This window comes from Protomyctophum parallelum, assembly GCF_964188405.1.
Source record: "Protomyctophum parallelum genome assembly, chromosome: 13".
Classification (NCBI taxonomy): Eukaryota; Metazoa; Chordata; class Actinopteri; order Myctophiformes; family Myctophidae; genus Protomyctophum; species Protomyctophum parallelum.
Window position 1 is genome coordinate 48,133,408 of NC_139708.1, and position 22,395 is coordinate 48,155,802.

The window sequence follows — 22,395 nt, forward strand, 5'->3', positions numbered from 1 at the left end:
TAATAAGGTCTGCTATCTGAAACTGTAGGGCCCTATTTTCATCAGTGCTAAACCCCTTATAGGCTACCCTAAACTACTTTTCTTTTTTGTTTTACTATTTTGAAAAACATATTAAAATTGTCCATCTAGCTAATCAACATCAACACTTGATTGATTGATTGATTGATTGAGTTGAGTTTGCAGAATTACAGTACATTTCAAGCACAATACAAGAACTGTGGACAACGCCATACACTTATAAAGCATTACACTTGTTTACAATAGAGTTCACCATTTTCAAATTTCAACAAGTTGTGAGCTTAATAATTGTAGATTGGCTATTTGAACTATTCGCAAATGTTTTTCAAAATAGTAGACACGTCAAAGAAGTTTAGGGATAAGCGGTTTAGCACTGACAAAAAGGGCCCTTGGACTCTTGTTCTTAGGAGTGTGTGTACTTCGATCATCTCTGCACACCAAAGTACATGACTTCAGATTCGACACTGACTCGCTGCTTGTTGAAACAGAAAGATGGGCGATAAGTTGAAGACTTTTAGTGCAGTGGTTCCCAAAGTGGGGTCCGGGGACCCCCAGGTGTACAGAAAGTGTTAAAATTATGTTTTTTATGCGGCCACGCCCACCAGTTCAGTATGCCTGGTTTGCCTGGTGTGTGGTGATGGGTGGTGATCCACCTGAACTGAAGCCAGCTGTTGTTGTATATGATAAAGGGGGATCGAGGGGTTAGGGGAGAGGATGATATAGTGATGTCACTAACGTGGTGTATTACGATTGGCCCTTTTGACTCAATATTGGAGAAAATACATCATAAATTAATGCTGAAACCAGATATAATCATTATGGAAAGTGTATGCATGTACTGTGTGTACTATGTAAACTCTTCATTTCCATTTTCCAGCCATTCAGTTGCAGTATACCCCTGTATTAGAGTAATGTTAACTCCATAGACACATACAAAACAGGAAAAGTACAAAAATCACGGCACTACATCTTTAACAAATGACACTGATTTCTTGGAAGTGATACAACAATACTTTATTGCCATGTCAACAGAGTTGATTGGAATTTGTTTTAGTACAGAGCTCTAAAAACATAGAGGGTAGAAAAAGATACAAAGATATGAGAGGGACTAATACATGAGATAATGAAAAACTTCACAATGAATTGATACATAAATAGATAATTCATTGTTTTTACAAAGCAGCTTCACGCTGTAAAGTGCGAGTGAAAATAGGGTCAGCATTCAGGAGGCGAACAGCCTTTGGGATAATAAGTGCTATTCCTAAAGCAGGAGGTATTGCACTTTAGAGACCGAAGTCTCTTACCTGAGGGCAGGGGTGCGAAAAGAGAGCTGGCAACTAATGAAGTGGAAACGTTGGCCATGCTGTGTTGTTTTTGTGACTGACTTGTGACTGACTTGTGTCTTTGTCGCATGCCGTGATCTTTGTTTTATGGAGGAAATAAGAACAGAAAAATAACAGCAGCAACAGGTCACTGAACGCCAGTTTAGATAAGATGAATATGTTGTGAGAATACAGGTTGAAGTGCATTAATAATAAACACGTGTCAGGGATGTATTTAAACAGTTCAGATAATACTGGGTTAATGTGTATTAATGATCATATAGTGGGGTTGTTTTTAAAGTAAAACTTTGCCTAAAACTAGCCTTAATCGTAACCTATAGTAAAACTATGTCTAAACCTAACCTTATCCCTAACCTTGACCTCTGTTAAAAGAATACAAGAACCACTGGGGGAGAGCGACCCACTGAAATGGGGGCGAGTGTGTTTTGGGACGATGGAGCCTTCCGGTTACCCTTCCTTTCATCATGATTTTTATGTTGGGGACGAGGCTATAATGTCAAGCTTAACGTTCAAAAGCTTTTTCACTTTTCAACATTAATGTCACATTCGTACTTGACACAACAAGTCAGTCAGTGACACAACTTCACAAATGCATTGTTTTTGTGACTGACTTAAAGATGTGTCTTTGTCCCAGTGATCTTTGTTTTATGGAGGAAATAAGAACAGAAAAATAACAGCAGCAACAGGTCACTGAACGCAAGATTAGATAAGATTAATAAGGCGTTCAGATAATACTGTGTTAATGTGTATTAATGGTCATATAGTGGTGATGTATTTAAACAGGCCAACAGAGACAGCAGCTCCAAACAGCAGAGTGAAGAGCTTCAGAACGACTGCATCCACATACGGAGCCACAATGCTGTCATGTGTGGCCTTGTTGTTACTAGGCTGTCTGTCATGTGCAGAGGCAATACGGGGAGACGCCGTGGAGGAGCTGAGCTTCAATGAGCAGCTTGTTAACAGAGCAGAAAGGATCAGCCAAGAAACCTGCCAGCCTGACATCCATGCTGTGCTGAGAGAGATGACCGCCACCATGACAGAGCAGAGAATCCAGCTGCAAGCCACCATGGACAGACTCAAGGACAGCGAAAGTCTGACCAAAGGTATTGATATATCCATGTTCATATGCATCGATTACATTAAATATAATTTTTTACATACTGTACGTGTACGTGTTTTCTAACATCACTGTCCTGATGACAGCGCTGCAAGTTGACCTGCAACAGACACAGAAGGAGCAAAGTTCAACCCAGCAGGAGTTACGCCAAACACAGCAAGAGGTTCAAGCTGCGATGGAGAGACTCACGGACAGCGACCGTCTGATTAAAGGTATTTCTACTGATCATATCACATTGTGTGTGTGACTTAAAAGTGTTTTCAAACATGACTGTTTTATCGTTGCATTTCATTCTCAGCTTCTGTTGAAACCATTGAAGCCAGATCAAATGCCACACAGCATGAGGTGAATATTCTACAGAAGCACAATGAAGGTATGACGAACACAAATGTACTTCTGTGTTCATGTATACTGTAGAGCTGATGATAATAATCTGCATGAATGATTATTTATCCTTTGGGCGACTGTGGCTCAGGAGGTAGAGCAGGTCGTCCAATGATCCGTGGGTCGGCGGTTCGAATCCCGGCTCCTCCTCCTCCTCCTCTCCTCATGTCAAAGTGTCCTTGTGAACCTCTAGTGAGTCGGTCGGTGTGAGCTCGCCACCGTCGGTGTGTGAATGTGGGAAGTGAGGACGCTGCAGGCGTAGACTGTTCACCGCTTCACCTCCCAATGTATGAATGAATGGACCGTTGTAAAGCGCTTTGAGCACTTGGAAAAGTGCTATAAAAAGCGCAATTCATCATCCTGTTACATGTTGTGTGTTTCATTTACAGTCAGACGAGTGTCTTTCTCAGCCTGTCTTTTGGCCTCTGGAAGTGGATACACAGGACCTTACAATGTTGACACTATCCTGACCTACAAACATGTCCTCACTAATGTTGGTAATGGATATAATCCAGACACAGGTATGATGATAAATTTGTCTTTAAAAAAATGTCTTTATCATCATGATCATTTTAAGAGCTTGCGTTGCTCCAGACTGTATGGAAGCATTTGAACAGTAGAAGCTATAGTTCAAGCTAATAGCTAATAGAATCTTGCGTGCCACACAGTCTGTGCTGTTGTTGTTTCTCAGTGAATATTGTGTGTCCGACAGCAGACACACTTTTAGTGAATTCTATAAATTGTAATAATAATAATAATAATAATAATAGATATGTATACAATACACAAGGTGAAGGCCAAACTAATAATGATTTCTTAACACAGGATTCTTCGTTGCGCCCGTGAAAGGTGTCTACCAGTTCACCATCTTCATCCATGGTCATGGTGGACCAGCAAGTCATGCCAGTGCAGCTAAACTGTTTAAAAACGGACAGCGTATACTTTCTGCCTGGGCACACCAACCCACCGACACCGCTGCTGCATCTAATGGAGCCTCACTGCTGCTGGAGGCTGGGGATGTAGTCTACGTGAAACTCTGGGATAATAAAAGGATATATGACGATGGAGCTAACTACAATACATTCAGTGGTCACCTGCTGTTTACAATGTGAGGAATACTTGTTAACATAATTATGCAGAGGTGGGAAAGGTATGCAAATGTTTTACTTAAGTAAAAGCATAAATACTGCAATTTAGAACTACATTTATATTACATTAACATATAAAGTATTGATCAGATGTTCTATATTATTGTCTTCTCAATCAAAAAATAATATTCTATTGGTTGATGAATACATTATATTGATAACCCAAGTTTCTGTGCCAAATCTACAGGCTACTGTAGGGCTGCTGTATTCCATGGCAGAGGTTGAACAACAAGGCCTTTATTTTAACTCTGTTCTTTGTTATGATGTTTAATAACTTTGATAACTAGAAAAACAGTTCCCACAGAAACTGCTGAAACCCCACAATGTGTATGATGTGCAGTAGAAAATGTATATATTAAAGATGAAGAAAAGGTTTTAAAAAATTAAAACAAAATGGACCATTGGCCCGGGGCCGTGATGATGGATGGTGATGTCATCACTGCTGCCCTAGGAAGTGGCAGAGGTTTGAATGTGTTGCTATAGCAACCACAGATACAGGAAGCGGCAGAGGTTTGAATGTGTTGATATAGCAACGCATATATCTTTTCTACGTCTGAGAATAGCCATGGTAACGCCCGCCTGCCTCTGATTGGCCTACCGACACAGCCGGTGTCTCCGAGGTGGAAGATACACTCATGCTGCATAGTCTGCTGCGCGAGGAAATAAATAAATAATACAAGTACGATGTATAATACAAGAGAATGACAGCTTGGCATGCAGGTAAAGTGGAGTGGACTCGTTGTTGGACTCGTTGCTGTAGCAGTTTCATATAAAGATATCATCAGAAAATAGTTAGTTTGGAAAAGTGGATTTGGATACAATGATCGGCCATGGGCTTTATGGTGTTGTTCCAATGGCCACGAAGAACAAGATCATGATGTTTTGCGTTTCGGAATCATGCACAGAGGCTCTAAAACTCCCATCTCAGTATGATGAAGTATATTAAAGTAGCCGGACGCGTCAGGACTCAGCAGATGTGCTCTCCCCCATCCAAGCCCTGTACGATGAGCGCTGTGTCAATCAAAGCTCGAGGAATCATGCAGGATTAAAGCCGTCCCAACCGACTGTTGCTGCAGCATGGAAAACTGTTTTGCAGTCTCAAAGCCACTGGAAATAGACAAAAAACTTTGCTACTATAGGGAAAACATGCGAAAAGCTTCTTTCTCTGAACAATCAAGATACATGCACGAACTGATAAAAAACTAGAGTGAAACACACACACACACACACACACACACACACACACACACACACACACACACACACACACACACACACACACACACACACACACACACACACCTTTGCCCTCTTCTCGGGCTAGTGTGGTCACCTTCCTAAGATACATTTGTTGTGCATATGATTGTTCACACAAAGTTCACCTAACTTTGGAAAACATGCACAGCATGTACATAATGATGTAATGTAACAAAGTACAACCTTGAATTAATGTCGTATATATATTTTTTTCTTTATGAGAGTACTTTGTCTTCGTAGCTGTCACATTGTGTGCTTGTTATCGGCTATTTAAAAATGTCCCTCTTTAATATTCTTTATTTTTATTGCAATTTATTGGGTTAAAGTCACAGCACATATCGGAATCACTTCTGCTCAGACAACCTAATTTTTGTTAATTTTAGACATTTGAAAAGTTGTGAAATGGGACATTCTGCTGCATGAGTACTTTTACTTTTGTACAGTTTCCTGTACAAAAGGCTTGTTTTGATACCAATAAAAGTACTGGTCTAAAATCAATTTGGAATTCCGGACTTTTACTAATTACCAGTATTTCTTCATTGCAGTATTGATACGTTAAAACGTGTGAATACCTTCTGCAACACTGATTATCAATCCATGACCAATATGTTGGACGTTTCTGGCTCGGCTAAAATGCTGTGGGTTTTCTGCTCGATGATGTAGCGATCATCTTATTTGTGAAAACATTTCAGTGACGGTGTGAGATGATCTGCAAGGAAAACGAGCTCTGTTGTCTCTGGGTTGTTTTAACTGAGAGAAAGTTTATTTTATTATCCACCACTTGTACCAAAAAGTTTAACTACAGAAAATCTTAGACAGCCACTGCTGGCGCAATACAATGTTTAATGTTTCTTCCTTGTATTGCATTGTGTGCAACGTTGACGTTAATTATTTGTGATTGCATATTGCTGACATTAGTGCACATTTAGTTAATAATACAAACACAAGTAGTCTCATTATAATAAAGGGATTTAATTAAAATAGGCTATCGTGTGTGTCTTCTCCAAGTTCTCCCAGGCAGACAGTACGCACACACCACAGAGTCAGAGTGCATGCGGCCGTGCATGCGCCTGCCTGGATGCGCATGCACACACGGTGTGAGCCGACACCATGAAGGGTTAACAGCAGCCTGGCTGCCACCATGACCTCAGATATCAGAGTTGACATGAGGACAGAGTCGGTCAGCGTGCTGTTGAGCAAACACAAGACGCACTGAATGAGGGGGTTTCATCGTCTCTCTTTGGAGAAGCCCCTCTAATTACACAAGTTGACGCACAATGTAGAGGACCCCCAAATGTACATGTATTTTGCCACAGACCCCCAGGAGAGGACTTTTCCAAATCATTCCAAATTGTTCTAATTTTTTTGTAAAAAAAAAAAAAAGGTTAAACTGATTTTGATGATATAATCAATATTTCTGGGAACCCCCCTCAAGGACCCCTGAGGGTCCCTCGTCCCCACTTTGAGGACCACTTGCTCCAAGTGATTTTAATGCCAGAGGTTAAACCAGTGTCCATGTGTGCCTTGAGATTGTGCAACAACAACCACACAATTATGAAAGCATCTGTCTCTTCTTGCAGGTGTTCTGTGGACATGGGTATTGAAAGCAGTGTTGTTTTTGGCGGCAAGTTTTAGTCATAGTCTCTTGAAAAGTTTTTGTCGCATTTTAGTCACCTGGAATGTTTTAGTGTTAGTCTAGTTTTTTTTTTTTTTTTTAAGATATTTTTTTTGCGGCTTACGCCTTTTATTGATTTTTTAAGGGACAGATAGTAGGCTGACAGGAAACGGGAGAGAGATGGGGGGATGACATGCGGTAAAGGCCGTGTCGGGTCCGGGAGTCGAACCCGCGGCACACCGCGACTGGATCACCAGTCCGGTGCCCAGACCGTTACGCTACGGCCTGGGCCGTTAGTCTAGTTTTAGTCGACTAAATGTCATAAGATTTTAGTCGACTAAATCTAGTTTATTTAGTCGACTGAAATGTATTCTGGCGGGCCTCGATGCCGTCGTAAATGACTGTTTTTACACTTGCTGACAATAGCCGATCTACAAGCTCACAACGCGTGACTCGTTGTGAGCTTGTAGATCTATTGTCAGCATGCAACCAAGTGTAAAATGACTTATACTGGCTCTCTTGTCCACTAGTCCCCTTCCTAACATTTTAGTCTAGTTTTTATTTGAGAAAATTGTCAGTATATTTAGTTTTAGTCATCATAGCTTAGTTTCCATGTAGTTTTCGTCAGTGAAAAAAGGTTGTTGACGAAATTTTTCGTCTTAGTTTTAGTCGACGAAATCAACACTGATGGGTATTGAAAGCGTGGGTCGTTCTCTTTGCAGAAGGTGTTCTGTGGACATGAGTACACCGTGTTCTTTGACTATATAGAAGTGTATTTGTATGTCTCTAAATGTTTTGATGAATTGAACAAGGTGGACCCTCTTGTAAAACAAGTGCAATGCTTAATTGGGTCGTCCACTCACAGTTAACAGTCTTTGTATTGAGTTTGTGCTTGAAATGTAGGCCTACTGTAATTCTGCAAACTGTTAACAGACAAAAAGGAAACTGCTGCTTTTTATCTCATTGGATCTGAGACATTGTCTCTGGTCAGGACCTCCTGTTTTGGGAGGAGCAGTTCATGCCACTACTACTGATTGGTTGGAAGCTCATACACACTCAGCCCGCTCTCTCATACGTTTCTATGATTGGTGGGGCGCACACCCGCACATACAGACAGTACTATTCTCTGTGTTGTTGAAGGTATAAATGGTCTCGCGCGCCTCTCCACAAGGCACCAACACTTTTCTTCAGTATTCAAGCAGAAATAAACCTACTACAAAATGAGTGGCCGAGGAAAAACCGGAGGAAAGGCCAGGGCGAAGGCTAAGACCCGCTCATCCCGTGCCGGGCTCCAGTTCCCCGTGGGTCGTGTTCACAGGTTGCTGCGCAAAGGCAACTATGGCCAGAGAGTCGGTGCCGGAGCGCCAGTGTACCTCGCTGCGGTGCTCGAATATCTGACCGCTGAGATTCTAGAGTTGGCTGGAAACGCTGCCCGTGACAACAAGAAGACTCGTATCATCCCCCGTCACCTCCAGCTGGCCGTCCGCAACGACGAGGAGCTCAACAAACTTCTGGGTGGAGTGACCATCGCTCAGGGCGGTGTGCTGCCCAACATCCAGGCTGTTCTGCTCCCCAAGAAGACCGAGAAAGCCTCCAAGAAATAAATCTGCTTCATTCGTTTAACGAACCCCACAAAGGCTCTTTTAAGAGCCACCCACAATTTCACCAAAGAGTCTCTTATGCCATTATACAATTACTCATTTGTATGTTTATATTATAAATATATTCCACTAACGTCATGGGTCTTCAATAGGGGTACTAGGTGCAGGTGGATTGATGGGCAGACAATTCAATTCAAAGGGCTTTATTGGCATGAGAAAACATACGTTTACATTGCCAAAGCAGAAAGAACAATACAGCAATACAATCAATACAAAAAATATGTACATTTGAAGGTCAGAATCTTCAATAGATCAAATTCTATGTACCCAGGTCACTCGATGCAGGTATAGTGCAGGAATATACACAATGCTTAGTCTTTAGGGTGGTTGTGTTCCATTTGATATCCTTCTATCGCAGCAACTCACAAATCTTGCTGCTGTGTTTGCACATTGTTGTACTTCGCCCAGCAGATATGGGATTTTTTTGTCATTGGTCATGTTTTCAAAATCTCTGTGTGTGGTTGTAATCAGTGGGAAGTATGTGTCTCTGATGTCTTGGTACAATGGACAGATGGTTAGGAAGTGTAGCTCGGTTTCCACTTCATTTTGTGTGCAGTGAGTGCATAGTCTGTCTTCTCTCGGGATACACGTCTGCCTATGACGCATGACGGCCTTTCTCGATCGCAAGACTGTGCTCACTGAGTCTGTACCTAGTTAAGATTTTTCTTTGTTTTGGGTCGGTCACGGTGTTCAGGTATTCTGCCACTGTGTATTCTCTGTTTAGGGCCAGATAGCATTCTAGTTTACTCTGCTTTTGTGTTGCTTCTTTCCAGTGTGTCAGATAGTTTTCCTTTTGCTGTTTTATAATTTGGTTTAGTCCAATGGGTTTTCTATCTCGTGGCTCTGTTTGTGTTTGTGCCCGGAGTTCCAGGGCCAGGTGGCTGAGGGGGCATCTCTCTAGAGTTTCACTGTGTGTGAGTGCCTTGTTATGGAGTGCCTCTAGGTCACTTTCTTTTAGGTGGTTGTAGAACTTAAGTGCTCTCTTTTTTTTTTTTGATTATGAGTGGGTATCGTCCTAATTCTGCCCTGCATGCATTATTTGGTGTTTTCCGCTGGGTACGGAGAATGGATTTGCAGAGTTCTGTGTGTAGGGTCTCGGTTTGGTGTTTATCCCATTTTTCAAGGTCATGGTTTGCTAAAGGTCCCCAGATCTCGCAACCATAGAGGGAAATTGGTTCTATCACAGAGTCCAGTATTTTAAGCCAGGTTTTAATTGGGATGTCTATTTTGATGTTTCTTTTGATGGCATAGAATGCCCTTCTTGCCTTGTCTCTCAGGTCCTTTACAGCTTGGTTGTAGTTCCCTGTGCTGCTGATGTTTAGGCCAAGGTAGGTATAGTTTTTTGTTTGTTCTAGTGGGGTTGTATTTAGGAAAAATTGGTGGTTTTGGCGGCTGGGCCTTTTTTGAAATATCATGATTTTAGTCTTAGTTAGGTTCACTGTCAGGGCCCATGTCTGGGAGAATTTGTGTAGGAGATCAAGTTGCAGACACAACTTTAAACACGTAAATCTGCAACTCAATATTTCAGACCGTATACCATGTTTGCCTCCCCGCACAAAGGCTATTTGTTCCCTGCTTACAATAAACCTAAGTTAAGTGGGGAACGTAGCGATGACCCCCAATATTATTGTCACTCAAGCTAGCCCCAGTATGTTCCCTCATTCTGTAGCTCCGGAGCTGAATGAGCGTACATAATGTCCTGCTAAAATACTATTTTAGCAGGACAATAGCCTGCCTGGTCTATTGTCTCACTAGAGACTAGGGGTATATGATAATAAACATTTAGGGTAAGTCTATATTTCAATTCAAATTAATAGCTCTATTCCACACAATTTATCTTAAAAATAAAAATAGAACCAGTGGAATGTAAGACATGTTAGAAGTGGCAAACAAAAAGTCTCATCATTCAATTTGTTTACTCTCCTATTGTGTATGTAATTATATATAATAAAAAATATATATAAATCCTATATATATATATAACTGTATGCCTATAAGTTGTGTGGTGTTTCTATTTTACATTTTATTGAGCTATGTCATGTTTTGTGATACATATAATCACAAAAGTATTGCATACATATAAATTATACATTCACAAGTGTGAAATTGTCCGATTTCTCATCACAAAACAAGAGCTTAGCAGGGTAAGATAAAGTGCCAACAGCTGTGTTTGCAGACACTGGAAAGTTGTACATTAAAAACAAAAATCTTCACCACAAACGACTAGTTTTACTTTTATTCCAAACCCAGACATCTCTGCTTGCTCTGCAGGAAATATGGAACAGGGTATCATATGTTTAAAATATTTTAAAAGACAAATGACAGAGGAAAGTTGACAAACAACTGTACATGCAAGGGTGTACAAGTGAGGTTTTAAACGTCCCTATACAAAACACAGGACTCCTCAGCGCTCCACATGATTTGATTGTGAAGCTAAACTCGTCTGCTATCTGCTCGAGTTTTTTGTATGACTTTAATCCATTTATTTGTATGTATTTTACTTAGTTTTAGTTGTAGAGAAAACACAACTGTGTCAGTATTCTGCAGCACAGAGTTGGGACCTAGTGGGTTGAGTCTACATCGTTCTCACATATCATTTAAGTTCCACCTCCTCCTCCTCTTAAAACATTCTCTACTAAGAGTTTAGTTCTGTCAGTGCATCTGAAACTCGAACCAACCACTACAGAATGGCAGAAGTCGCTCCAGCTCCCGCCGTCTCCCCGGCTAAAGCCGCCAAGAAGAAGGCAGCACCCCGAACCAAGAAGACCGGTCCCAGCGTCGCTGAGCTTGTCGTCAAGGCCGTGTCCGCCTCCAAGGAACGCAAAGGTGTGTCCCTGGCTGCAGTCAAGAAAGCTCTGGCTGCCGGCGGCTATGATGTCGAGAAGAACAAGGCCCGCGTTAAGATCGCTGTCAAGAGCCTGGTCGCTAAAGGCACCCTGGTTCAGACCAAAGGTGCCGGAGCATCTGGCTCTTTCAAGATGAGCAAGGAAGCACCTAAGGCAAAGAAACCAGCGAAGAAAGCAGTCAAACCCAATAAGCCGGCAGCCAAAAAACCCGCGGCGGCAAAGAAATCCCCGAAGAAGGCAGCAGCCAAGAAACCCGCAGCCGCTAAGAAATCTCCAAAGAAGGCAAAGAAGCCTGTAGCTGCAAAGAAGCCTGCCGCTGCAAAGAAGCCTGCCGCTGCAAAGAAACCAGCAGCCAAGAGTCCCAAGAAGGCGACAAAGAGTCCCAAGAAGGTGAAGAAGCCCGCAGCCGCTAAGAAAGCCCCAGCAAAGAAGGTAGCAAAGCCCAAGGCGGCGAAACCCAAGAAGGCAGCCGCCAAGAAGAAGTAAACATCCACACAACCGCCTGTTTTACCCCACAAAGGCTCTTTTAAGAGCCACCCACAACTTATTTTAAAGAAAGTTCCTTTATTTAATATAGTTGCCAACTTGCCAAGCAAATATGTTTAGAGGAACAGTTAACCTTCGACAAAACAATTGATTACTCATGGGGAAACGACACTAGCCGAAATAAATAATTCAGCAGTTATATTAATTATAACCTACAATTGAGCGCATAAAACCATGATAAGGTGGAACAGTGCAGCATAAAACAACATTAGCAATTTGTGGCCTAGTCCAAATTGAACGAGAAGGCATGTATTAAACACCATTTGTGCATGTAAACGGGAAAAACGTAAAAAATACTGTTAAAATATTAACCCTATTTTATTATATTATATTTATGTTAATATGTTCATCTTTGTAAAAGTCTATGTGCGGCTGTGCGCCCCACCAATCATAGAAACGGACGAGAGCGCGGGCTCAGTGTGTATGAACTACCCACCAATCACTACTAGTGGCGCGATCGGCTCCTCCCAAAGAAGGAGGTTTCTGACCAGAGACCAATCGGAGAAGGTCAGAGCCGATGAGATAAAAGGCTGCAGCTTGTGCAATTTGCTCATTTTTATTAAAGTACAACTTTACAGTTTACAGAGAGATAAAATGGCAAGAACTAAGCAGACCGCTCGTAAGTCTACCGGTGGCAAAGCGCCCAGGAAACAACTCGCCACCAAGGCAGCTCGTAAGAGCGCTCCGGCGACCGGTGGTGTGAAGAAACCTCACCGTTACCGTCCCGGTACAGTGGCTCTGCGGGAGATCCGTCGTTACCAGAAATCCACCGAGCTGCTGATCCGCAAGCTACCCTTCCAGCGCCTGGTGAGGGAGATCGCTCAGGACTTCAAGACCGACCTGCGCTTCCAGAGCTCCGCCGTTATGGCTCTCCAGGAGTCGGCCGAGGCCTATCTGGTCGGTCTGTTTGAAGACACCAATCTGTGCGCCATCCACGCCAAGAGGGTGACCATCATGCCCAAAGACATCCAGCTGGCCCGTCGTATCCGCGGAGAACGTGCTTAAACTCTGTCACAACCCCAAAAAGGCTCTTTTAAGAGCCACCAAATGTGTTATTTTAAGTGAAATTATTCCTTTATCATGCACGTTCAACTAACATGACAAAAAGCCACAAACTGCTTAAGTTCCCCGCCTCTTCAGATTATTTGCTACATCAACTAATGCTTTGAGTGATAATTTAATGAGTTATCCTCCTTTCATAATCAGAAATATATAACAATACAACTACCGGTAACTAAATTAAACTAGGAATTAAATGTGATCAACATGCACATTTTTCAATTACTTAGACATTCAGCTCCACCTTGGGGTGGACAAGTGTCATTTTTCCATTGTGTTGAATGATGCTTCACACAAACCAAATCATCAGATATTCATAGTCCTGGAATGAGACTCTTCTGTACAAAGCAAGTGTAGAGAGTTTTGGTGTAAATCTAATGTACATAATTATAACTATACAGTTATCCGTAGTGGTCCTTTTGGGGGAAAGGGGACATGGGGAGTAACAAAACAGAATACCAGTTGACCCTGTTCCTTTTGGGGAAAGGGGGCAGGAAACAAAAACACAAAAAACCCAACCAATACAAACTAGATTTTGTCTTATTTTTAACCTATTCTAATCTAAACGGTCAGTATAGAGTTAAAATATTAGGTCATGTTTATCAGCCAACCATCTTTTTAATGTGCATTTAAAGTTTTCGAAGGAACTGATCAGCTTGAGGCTGGAAGGCAAGTGCTGCAGAATATAGGAAAGATGATTTTCCCATATTGCTGTAAAAATGGCAGGGTTTAAAACCAGTAGGGCTACCTCTGGTGTAGTGCTGTACAAAGCAAGTGTAGAGTTTTGGTGTAAATCTAATCTACATAACTATCAGTGGCTTCTCAAAGTGGAGGTGGGGGTTGAGCATGTTCCTAGTATTTGTGTTGGTATTCAAAGTGTGCTAAATGTATTGTCTAACTCTAACGCACATGTGCCACAGTCAATTCCAGTCAATGTACCCATGTGTAACTAATTTTCTTATCCTTATTTCTTATTCATACCGAAATATATTTGTAAAACAAATGTGACACCAATACATGAGCTAAAATAACTTACACAAGGTTGGTGCATGGCGTTCCAAAGACCTTTCTTGCAATAGTGACTGCGTTAATATGTGCCAGCTGGTTTTATCATGTATTCCAAAAGCTGACAGGCTTATTTTGTTTAAAGTGGTACATTTGGTATATAGTATTTTTTTATTGGCCTAAAATATTGCATACATACATCCATGAATCCACTTGCTCACCGGCTGCCGGCATTGAGCTTTTTTGTGTGCTTTGTGTTGCAAAGAAATGCTGCTATTTGTACCAAAATGACCAAAAAAGCTTTATACCCTGTATAACATGTATATAACGATGCAATGTATATCTCTGTTTTCAAAATGATGTACCCCTCCAAATGTATACTTTTCCCATTTTAATTCGATTTTGACACTTGCTTTGGCAATGTAAACACATGTCAATAAAGCTTTTTTGAAATTAATTGAATTGTGTCGTTATTATAGACTAGACTAGATTATACTAGATTATAGACTATTCAAACTCTAGACAGGCCTGCCCCAAAGTTATTAGTGCAGCTGAGCCCAGCAGCCGGCAAAAACTCAACAGGACCGAAAATTAAGGCCCTTTAGCTTCTCACCCTCATGCGTCTTACTGGTTTTATTTAGAGCTCAATGATGAGTTAATCATGAAATGTTTTGCAGCATGACACATTGCATCATGAAGTATCTAGGCCTACCTAGATGTGTGTTTTCTCCATAATCAAATATACAGAGATACGATTGATTGTAGATTTATACACGCTTAGTTTTCTGATCACAGTGAGTCACTGTCCAAAATAAATCAAGTTTTCCCAACAAATGGCATTATGTCATTGGAATTTGAGATCAAGTCCACCATCATGCTTTCCTTGAACAGGAGTGTGTTTACTGCGGTCAGAAAACATTATATTTATAGCAAAATGGATGACATAACAAAAGTATAGTTCATGGTATCGCGTCACCAGGAATGTCTACTAAATTGATTGTGAGTATTGTTGTTATTACAACATAGTTTAGACTATTTTAGAAGAAGAATTACAGAGGCAACACTGTGCTCTGACTGTAGAAGGGTGATGTTTTGAGTTTATTACTAAAAAGGAGTGAACTGCTTTCATCTTAGATATATTGATGAAAGAAAGGCACATGTGTGTTAACTGGTCAGGTATTTGTCGCATTAAATAATCCACACAGTAGTTTGTTATAACTTGTTTTAATCGAGGAGAAAACACAAGTGGCACAAGAGAGAAGAGGGCGTGTGTGTTGACTCTACATGGTTCTCATGTGGTGTTTAAGTCCAGCCCCTTCAGAGCGTTCAGCATCAGTCTGTGAGAGTTTACTTGAGGAACAACAACAACCTACTAGCTGATACAATAATGGCAGAAGTCGCACCAGCTCCGTCACCGGTCAAGGCCGCCAAAGAGAAGGCAGCACCCAGACCCAAGAAGACCGGTCCCAGCGTCGCTGATCTGGTTGTCAAGGCCGTGTCCGCCTCCAAGGAGCGGAGCGGTGTGTCCCTGGCTGCGGTCAAGAAGGCTCTGACTGCCGGTGGCTACGATGTTGAGAAGAACAAGGCCCGCGTTAAGATCGCCGTCAGGAGCCTGGTCGCTAAAGGCACCCTGAACCAGCTCAAAGGTACCGGTGCGTCCGGCTCTTTCAAAATGAACAAGAGTTCAGAAGCGGTGAAGGTGAAGAAACCTCCTGCTAAGAAAGCAGTTAAAGCAATGAAGCCTGCTGCAGCCAAGAAACCCGTAGCGGCTAAGAAGCCCAGGAAGGTGTCGGCAAAGAAGCCCTCGGCCACAAATAAATCACCCAAGAAGCCAGCCGCCAAGAAAGTAGCAGCTAAAAGCCTGAAGAAGGCCACCTTGAGCCCCAAGAAAGTAGCTAAGAAGCCCGCAGCAGCCAAGAAAGTTCCAGCCAAGGTTGCCAAACCCAAAGCAACAAAGAAGGCAGCTCCCAAAAAGAAGTAAACTGCCTGCTCCATCTTTATACCCAAAAAGGCTCTTTTAAGAGCCAACCACATTATTTTATAAGAGTATCCTATCTTTACTTGTTTACGTAATTATCACTGGAATAATAACCAGTTTAAAAGGTTATTATTTTTTTATAATGGGCATAAGGATTTACAATTTAGGCATTTAGCAGACGCTCTTAATCCAGAGCGATTTACAATAATCAGGAACAAAAACATGGGAATACATCACAAAAGCATTTATCATAAAACATGTGCAAGCTAAGAAAGTAACAGTGGAATATCTATATTATGAGACCATACATATAAGCTATATATTATATATACTACTATGCTATACAGTACATATGTACTATGGCGTGCTATGACTATATACAATGCAATTATAGTGCCGTCTACATAACATGCTATAATCTGTATCAGATGCTATCTAAGTCTACAGAAATGCTATCTAAGGGGGTAGGTACAATTGCTGCTGCTGGCCTATTTATGCTGATGTTCTCCCAAACTTTTCACCCCTGACACTTATTTTATTATTCATGTATTCTTATATATCCTCATCCCTAATGAATATTGACACTCTGCCTTGGATTTTGGTTCAATGTTTTTTTCAAAATAACAATAGTAAAAAAGATAACGTGTCCACCTTTACATCATCAGAATTATGTCATTGTGCAATTTAAATTGCCTAGTTACAAAAATAAGCAAGACATGAAGTCATGAAATGTAGAAATAGATATGACCCAGTGCTCGGAAGGGTAGTCATAATACATCACATAGCATAATTAAAGTTTGACATGTTTGCCTTATACAGGATGTCAATGGTACGGTCACATATGGACAATTGCTCAATACCACAGCCGGTCAGCAAGTGGATTCATTAAGACCAATACCAAAAAAATTATAATATATATATATACCAAATTTCCCACCCACAACCCCGGCTGCCGTACTAATGTGGATTTTGTCACTGAAAAAAGAATACAAATATACAAATAATGCGATAAAGCTACAGTAGTTTTGTGTATGTGTGTGTGTGTGTGTGTGTGTGCGCGTGTGTGTTGTGGGGGGCGGAGTTAGTAACGCCCACGCAGCCCACAGCTCGCTCTGCATGTCCTCCCTTACGTCCTCAGAACACACATAAAACGGCACGGCGCTGAACTTTCAAATCACTCAGTTTTCTAACTGCAACTACAGTTGAACTCAAAAAATGTCAGGCCGAGGAAAAGGAGGCAAGGGACTTGGAAAGGGAGGCGCCAAGCGCCATCGCAAGGTGCTGCGCGATAACATCCAGGGAATCACCAAGCCCGCTATCCGCCGTCTGGCTCGCCGTGGCGGTGTGAAGCGTATCTCCGGTCTGATCTACGAGGAAACCCGAGGTGTCCTCAAGGTGTTCCTTGAGAACGTTATCCGTGACGCCGTCACCTACACCGAGCACGCCAAGAGAAAGACCGTGACCGCCATGGATGTTGTCTATGCTCTGAAGAGACAGGGACGTACTCTGTACGGCTTCGGAGGTTAATGATGCTGACTTGATTTACCAACAACCCAAAGGCTCTTTTAAGAGCCACCCACACCTTCTTTAAAGAGTTTATTCAGACTTATCTTTTAAATGCATTGCCATACAGCAACTATTTATTAATCTCATTTGTCTAGCTATATATTTCCCATTCACTTCCCATTGCAGTCAGAACTGCAGCATCACTCCCAATCTTCCGCCGTAGCCTGAAAACCCACCTTTTCAGACTCCATCATGGCCCATAGCACTTACCCTAACCCCTTAGATAGCATTTCTGTTGGCTTAGATAGCATTTGACACAGACTTATAGCATGTTATGTAGACAGCACTATAATGGTTTATATGTATAGTGTATGTATAGTTTCATTATATAGATATTCCACTGTAACTTTCTTAGCTTACGCATGTTTCATGATAAATGCTTTTATGTGATGTATTCCCATGCTTTTGTTCTTGCTTAAATGTAAATCGCTCTGGATTAAGAGCGTCTGCTAAATGCCTAAATTGTAAATTGTAATTGTATTAGTCTTAACTACTCTCCATTTGGCAAGGTCTGTTTGTAAAATAATTGCCCCATCAGGTCTGTTAAAGGACCACTTTTTAACTTCTTATAATAATCTTCACTAATAATCATGATAAAATCACACGATTTTTTTCCCTACTCAGTCTTTTGTACATTTTTTTCCTACTCGGTCTGTGTCTCATAGGACGGATGTGGGCAGTTTAGAAACCGTCTTCCAGTGACATCATTAGACAGATTATTTCATTGTTCCATTTTCGCATTGCAACTTTTCAGGACTAGAAAGCCTGCAGTTTCTATTAGCTTGTATTCCCCATTGATGTCACTGGAAGACGGTTTCTGAACTGCCCACAGCCCTCCTATGAGACACAGACCGAGTAGAAAACAATTTCGCCATTTTATCATGATTATTAGTGAGGACCTATTATATGAAGATAGGTTAGTGGTGAAGTGGTCCTTTAATACAATAGTTAAATTAAAGGGTAGTATGGAATGTCATATTAGACTCGTCCTGATTCAGACGTTTATTTACGGGTGTTCTGAACAGGACGTGAGTTGTTGGTCCACAATACCGTGAATGCGTTGTGAGAGAGGTATGCTCGGCTGCTCACTTGTCATTTGGTAAGCCTGCCCTATGTGCTCGTTTTGTAGGCTATGTATTTTTCGAGTTTTATCAAGATATGAAGTGCTTAATAATACACACAGACCTCTGACTGGGTGTAATAGTTGGAGCCACAAACAGTTTTGAATAAACAGACTAGGAATGGGAAGAGCACACACGCACACTCACACTCATGCACGTACGCGCACACTCACACAGGCCTGTGTGAGCCTGCCACTGCCAGCTCTCTATTTTGGCTTTATAAGAACAGAAGAGCAGAAATATTATCAATTAATAACAATTCATTAACTCTGTCTTAATGAACATCTAGATTATAGATAGATCAGGGGGAAATATGGAAAAACATAATAGCCTAATACCCAAAATATCTGTACATTCTTAATTTACTAAATGTATATTAACCCCTCACCATGTTGCACGAGCGGGAAAACAGTATGCAGGAACAAAGACAAGACACCACCCTCTTTGTGGCAGGATCAGATCAGCCAATCATACAGTGGGAGTCGCACACATAATTTGCATAGCCGTGCTATAAATACTGGTGCAACGCCAACCACTTATCACTTCTTCTCTTCGTTCCACTGAGAAAGAAACATGCCTGAAGTAGCAAAGCCAGCGCCCAAGAAGGGCTCCAAGAAGGGCGCCGTCACCAAGACCGCCACGAAGGGCGGCAAGAAGCGCAGAAAGGGGAGGAAGGAGAGTTATGCCATCTACATATACAAGGTCCTGAAGCAGGTCCATCCTGACACCGGTGTCTCTTCCAAGGCCATGGGCATCATGAACTCCTTCGTCAACGACATCTTTGAGCGCATCGCCGGTGAAGCCTCCAAACTGGCTCACTACAACAAGCGCCGCACCATCTCATCCAGGGAGATTCAGACCGCCGTCCGCCTGCTGCTCCCCGGTGAGCTGGCCAAGCACGCCGTGTCTGAAGGCACCAAGGCTGTGACCAAGTACACCAGCTCCAAGTAAACTGTTCTCTCTGCTCTAAACACAACGGTCCTTTTAAGGACCACCCATCTTTTCCAAGAAAGAGTTCATCTTATTACTATAATAAGCAAATGGCCAACTATTCCCAGAGCCTAAAGTAATAAGACAATGTTGGAAAAGTGAATGATTTATGAAGTATAATCTTGTGAAAATCTAGATATCTTAAAGTTATTACACAAACGCTACATATTGTAGTGTATGTTATTATTATGAGGTGTATTTTCAAATTGTAATTAAATTATGAAATAAGCCTGTATTCTATTCGTGACGGATAGTTAAGGGCTGATGATGTACCCGCGACCTGACATTTGAGTAACGCTGTAGTTGAGTTTATAAAAGTGAGTGATTTAGAAAGGCAAAGCCTCGTTTATTTATCTTTGTTCCGAGGACGTAAGGGAGGACAGGACAGGCATTCTTCGCTGCGTTGCCAAACCCCTCCCCCCCCTACCACACACATGCGCGTGCATGCGCATGTGTGTGCACATACACACACCTTTTTCTTTACTATGCGTGCGGGTGTTTTTAGCAGGCTATTCGTTGTGTTAATGTGGCTGTAAAATTCAGGACTACATCAAGATTATTGAATCCATGGTTGAAGGAATTATTTGCTTTTGGAAATAGTTTTAATTGATATATAAGATTGCCAAATGTTTACTTCATTATGCAGCGTTTGGTTCATAATCATATGACAAGGGGTCGCTCCGTTGATAAATAATTGACAGCACTAAATATTGGGGGTCATCGCCACATTCCGCACTAACCTTAGGTTTTTTGTAAGCAGGGTACAAATAACCTTTTTGCGGTGTAGGTACGGTCTGAAATATTTAAGTGCCGATTTAAAATGATGACATGTTTACAGTTATGCGTGTTTGCCCCTATTGAAGACCAATAGTGGAATATAATATAAACATACAAATGATAAGCAATTGTATAATGGCATAAAAATTCTTTGATGAAATTGTGGGTGGCTCTTAAAAGAGCCTTTGTGGGTTGATTGAATTGAACTAATGAAGCAAATTATTTCTTGGAGGCTTTCTCGGTCTTCTTGGGGAGCAGAACAGCCTGGATGTTGGGCAGCACACCGCCCTGAGCGATGGTCACTCCACCCAGAAGTTTATTGAGCTCCTCGTCGTTGCGGACGGCCAGCTGGAGGTGACGGGGGATGATACGAGTCTTCTTGTTGTCACGGGCAGCGTTTCCAGCCAATTCCAAAATCTCAGCGGTCAGATACTCGAGCACCGCAGCGAGGTACACTGGAGCTCCGGCGCCTACTCTCTGGCCATAGTTGCCTTTGCGCAGCAGCCTGTGAACACGACCCACAGGGAACTGGAGCCCGGCACGGGATGAGCGGGTCTTAGCCTTCGCCCTGGCCTTTCCTCCGGTTTTTCCTCGGCCACTCATTTCGTAGTAGATTTATTTCTGCTGTTGAATGTGAAAGAAATGTGCAGGAGGAGAGGCGCGCGAGACCTTTTATACCTTCAACAACACAGAGAATAGTACTGTCTGTATGTGCGGGTGTGCGCCCCACCAATCATAGAAACGGATGAGAGCGCGGGCTGAGTGGTGAGTGTGTATGAATTTGCAACCAATCAGTAGTAGTGGCATGAACTGCTCCTCCCAAAACAGGAGGTTCCTGACCAGAGACGTCTCAGATCCAATGAGATAAAATGCAGCAGTTTTCTCTTTACTACAACTCCTGTTAACTTTAGAGAGAAAGATAAAATGTCAAGAATCTAACAGTTCCATACCGCTTGTAAATAATAAGCCACGTGTAATATGAGCGTCTTATTATAAACTCTAAACTGACTGTCTTTGTCTTGTAACTAAGCATATTATACACCCATATTATGTGGTAGTAATACTTTGTAGGAAATCTGCATATCCTTTACATTTAGCCTATATTTATTGTCACATTTCATGGATTACCGTGCCTATATTCAAGTTCATGCACATTGTTCTCTGCATCAAAGCAGCGAAATGTCCAAATATTGAAAGTTTTACCACATGAAATAGCTGTGTGACTATATAATGTATGTATAAATACATTTTGCTTATTTATTTGCCTCTTTACTCCCAGGCATACAACATAGAGCAAAGTATTTTCTTTGTTCAGTTTGTTGGAAACTACTATTACAGCAGCCCCAGTCCAGACCCCTCCAATCGGTGCAAGTGGTGCATCCCTAAACAAGGAGGTCCCTGACCACTGACCAATCAGAGAACAACGGCGTCTCAGAAGCGCAAATAAAAGCAGCGGTTTGCGCAGCATTAAGCATTCTATCCCCAACTTCTTTAGAAGATAACAACATACAATGGCAAGAACTAAGCAGACAGCTCGTAAGTCCACTGGCGGCAAAGCGCCCAGGAAGCAGCTCGCCACCAAGGCAGCTCGTAAGAGCGCGCCGGCGACCGGTGGAGTGAAGAAGCCTCATCGTTACCGTCCCGGTACAGTGGCTCTGAGGGAAATCCGTCGTTATCAGAAATCCACCGAGCTGCTAATCCGCAAGCTGCCCTTCCAGCGCCTGGTGAGGGAGATCGCACAGGACTTCAAGACCGACCTGCGCTTCCAGAGCTCCGCCGTCATGGCTCTCCAGGAGTCCGCCGAGGCTTATCTGGTTGGTCTGTTTGAAGACACCAACCTGTGCGCCATCCACGCCAAGAGGGTGACCATCATGCCCAAAGACATCCAGCTGGCCCGTCGTATCCGCGGAGAACGTGCTTAGACTAATCTGTCACTGAAAAGAAAAAACAACCAAAACGGCTCT

General features: G+C 42.1%; 9 protein-coding genes across 9 annotated transcripts in view; 7 read left to right on the forward strand and 2 right to left on the reverse strand.

Annotated features, from left to right (window-relative positions):
- LOC310869175 (histone H3.2) overlaps positions 1-12,940 on the forward strand; it is a gene marked incomplete at its 3' end in the record, with an annotated part of 214,952 nt that extends 202,012 nt beyond the window's left edge. The window contains exons 2-3 of the mRNA XM_083779787.1: positions 5,217-5,269; positions 12,514-12,940. Of these exons, the coding sequence (XP_083635913.1) occupies positions 12,530-12,940 (411 nt within the window). The 5' untranslated portion in view covers positions 5,217-5,269; positions 12,514-12,529. The remainder of the gene's footprint in view (positions 1-5,216; positions 5,270-12,513) is intronic.
- The window catches only part of LOC310868729 (protein NLRC3-like), a gene marked incomplete at both ends in the record, with an annotated part of 171,643 nt that overhangs the window by 28,503 nt on the left and 120,745 nt on the right, over positions 1-22,395 (reverse strand). The window lies entirely within an intron of this gene.
- On the forward strand, positions 2,154-4,356 carry LOC310869160 (uncharacterized protein). The gene is made up of 6 exons (XM_083779771.1): positions 2,154-2,464; positions 2,565-2,690; positions 2,777-2,851; positions 3,252-3,383; positions 3,688-3,970; positions 4,198-4,356. Exons 1-6 carry the CDS (start codon positions 2,218-2,220, stop codon positions 4,205-4,207), a joined length of 873 nt encoding a protein of 290 aa, XP_083635897.1. The 5' UTR covers positions 2,154-2,217; the 3' UTR covers positions 4,208-4,356.
- Positions 8,103-8,486, forward strand: LOC310869171 (histone H2A-like; the record flags this gene model as incomplete). Its single annotated transcript, XM_083779783.1, has 1 exon — positions 8,103-8,486. The coding sequence occupies one exon, from the start codon at positions 8,103-8,105 to the stop codon at positions 8,484-8,486; it is 384 nt and encodes a 127-aa protein (XP_083635909.1).
- LOC310869164 (histone H1-like) lies at positions 11,231-11,875 on the forward strand (the record flags this gene model as incomplete). Its single annotated transcript, XM_083779775.1, has 1 exon — positions 11,231-11,875. The coding sequence occupies one exon, from the start codon at positions 11,231-11,233 to the stop codon at positions 11,873-11,875; it is 645 nt and encodes a 214-aa protein (XP_083635901.1).
- On the forward strand, positions 17,193-17,504 carry LOC310869174 (histone H4; the record flags this gene model as incomplete). Its single annotated transcript, XM_083779786.1, has 1 exon — positions 17,193-17,504. The coding sequence occupies one exon, from the start codon at positions 17,193-17,195 to the stop codon at positions 17,502-17,504; it is 312 nt and encodes a 103-aa protein (XP_083635912.1).
- LOC310869172 (histone H2B 1/2-like) lies at positions 19,238-19,697 on the forward strand (the record flags this gene model as incomplete). Its single annotated transcript, XM_083779784.1, has 1 exon — positions 19,238-19,697. The coding sequence occupies one exon, from the start codon at positions 19,238-19,240 to the stop codon at positions 19,613-19,615; it is 378 nt and encodes a 125-aa protein (XP_083635910.1). The 3' UTR covers positions 19,616-19,697.
- Positions 20,651-21,034, reverse strand: LOC310869170 (histone H2A-like; the record flags this gene model as incomplete). Its single annotated transcript, XM_083779782.1, has 1 exon — positions 20,651-21,034. One exon carries the CDS (start codon positions 21,032-21,034, stop codon positions 20,651-20,653), a length of 384 nt encoding a protein of 127 aa, XP_083635908.1.
- Positions 21,943-22,353, forward strand: LOC310869169 (histone H3.2; the record flags this gene model as incomplete). Its single annotated transcript, XM_083779781.1, has 1 exon — positions 21,943-22,353. The coding sequence occupies one exon, from the start codon at positions 21,943-21,945 to the stop codon at positions 22,351-22,353; it is 411 nt and encodes a 136-aa protein (XP_083635907.1).

Coding starts and splice junctions, on each gene's coding strand:
- LOC310869160 (XM_083779771.1), top strand. CDS start 2,218: ATGCTGTCATGTGTGGCCTTGTTGTTACTAGGCTGTCTGTCATGTGCA. Junction 2,852..3,251: donor TCTACAGAAGCACAATGAAG/GTATGACGAACA, acceptor TTTCATTTACAG/TCAGACGAGTGTCTTTCTCA. Junction 3,384..3,687: donor TGGATATAATCCAGACACAG/GTATGATGATAA, acceptor TTCTTAACACAG/GATTCTTCGTTGCGCCCGTG.